At 30.4% G+C, this 1634-nt stretch overlaps 1 protein-coding gene across 1 annotated transcript in view; it reads left to right on the top strand.

Moving 5' to 3' along the window:
• The window catches only part of CWC22 (CWC22 spliceosome-associated protein), a 54530-nt gene that overhangs the window by 24109 nt on the left and 28787 nt on the right, over positions 1–1634 (top strand). The window contains exons 8-10 of the mRNA XM_008570994.1: positions 458–593; positions 691–897; positions 988–1050. Coding sequence (XP_008569216.1) covers positions 458–593; positions 691–897; positions 988–1050 — 406 coding nt within the window. The remainder of the gene's footprint in view (positions 1–457; positions 594–690; positions 898–987; positions 1051–1634) is intronic.

The raw sequence follows: 1634 nt of genomic DNA, 5'->3' as shown, positions 1-1634 counted from the left end.
ACACTGAGGGTTGCGATCCGTTGCCGGACACGAAAAAAGACAAAAAAAAAGGAAGAAAAAAAAAAAAAAGAATCATTATTACTGTTCCTCATATAGTGATTATGAAAATAATTACTCATTAAAAATTAGTACATGATTTTTTTAAACTTTTTATGTTTAACTATGGCATTTCCTTTACATAATGTGTAAAAAGAATTTCTTCTGGAGATTATTTAAATAATATTCAGCATAGTAAATTAAGATTTTTGGAGCAATCATTTGTAAATTCTTAACATATATAAGTGATAGAAAAATTCTATCCCATATTTGGAGTATTTCTTTGTTACGTTAAACTTTCCCCATCATATGTGCAATATAATCATTGTAAATGGATTTACTAATTTTTAAAAATTATCAACAGTAGGTTAATATATGTAAAAGCATTTTCTGTCTTCCATATGTCTGCATTCTATTTAAGGCACATGAAGTTTTATGCTTAGAGATGCTCACTTTGCTCCTGGAAAGACCAACAGATGATAGTGTTGAAGTAGCTATCGGTTTTCTCAAAGAATGTGGCCTCAAATTAACACAAGTGTCACCAAGAGGAATCAATGGTAAGTTTATATTCTTGATTTGATATTGAGCTTTGGTTTGAATATTATAATTTTTATTACTTATTTTATTGTCTTTTTTTTTCCTGTTTATCTTTAGCTATATTTGAACGCCTTAGAAACATTTTGCATGAGTCTGAAATTGACAAAAGAGTTCAATATATGATTGAAGTGATGTTTGCTGTCCGAAAGGATGGATTCAAGGACCACCCTATTATCCTAGAAGGACTTGACTTAGTGGAAGAAGATGATCAGTTTACTCATATGCTCCCTTTAGAGGATGACTATAATCCCGAAGATGTTCTAAGTAAGTCTGGGGGCTGGAGGTTGGGAAGAGGGTCACCAACAAATGTAAATATAGAAAATAAACACTTAACTTTTAATTTATTTTTTAAAGATGTTTTCAAGATGGATCCTAATTTCATGGAGAACGAAGAGAAGTACAAAACTATTAAGAAGGGTATGTAGAATTTATAAAATAATTTATCTGGGGTAATTAGAAGCAATTTAGGTAGTCATATAATACTGATAGAAACGAAAGATTTATAGATCACTGAATTCCACCTGCTCTTGTAAGTCCCTTCTCTTCCCTGTTTCACCATGCATTATTTTTCTTTCTAGCGCTTGCCCATGGTATTACTTCATTCTTAATAGTTTACCTCATTGTCCTTTTTCTCTTTCCCTTTATTTAAAGTATGCATTTCTTAAGTTTCACTGCTCTTAAGTATTCATAGATTACTAGTGGCCTTTATTTAATTTCTTTGCCACTTACAGTCTGAGCCACCTAGTTTAATATTCAATTAAGTAAAAGTGCTGTACGTTATTATTTCTTGAGGCACGTTGATATCCTTCTGATAGCATCAATTACAGTTTTGTACAAATGATAATAGTTATCAATTTATTTAATAAATTGATGAGCTTATTAAATTTGATTGTTAGTAAATTGATAGTGATTATCATTTTTACATCATTAGTATATTGTAAGCACTAACTTTGGACAGATTTTGGGTTGTACTTGGTCTTTGACATTATTCGGGACTAGTA

Source organism: Galeopterus variegatus, unplaced genomic scaffold (assembly GCF_000696425.1).
Source record: "Galeopterus variegatus unplaced genomic scaffold, G_variegatus-3.0.2 Scaffold651, whole genome shotgun sequence".
Classification (NCBI taxonomy): Eukaryota; Metazoa; Chordata; class Mammalia; order Dermoptera; family Cynocephalidae; genus Galeopterus; species Galeopterus variegatus.
The sequence above is the reverse complement of the archived record's forward strand: the minus strand, read 5'-3'. Positions and strand labels throughout refer to the sequence as shown.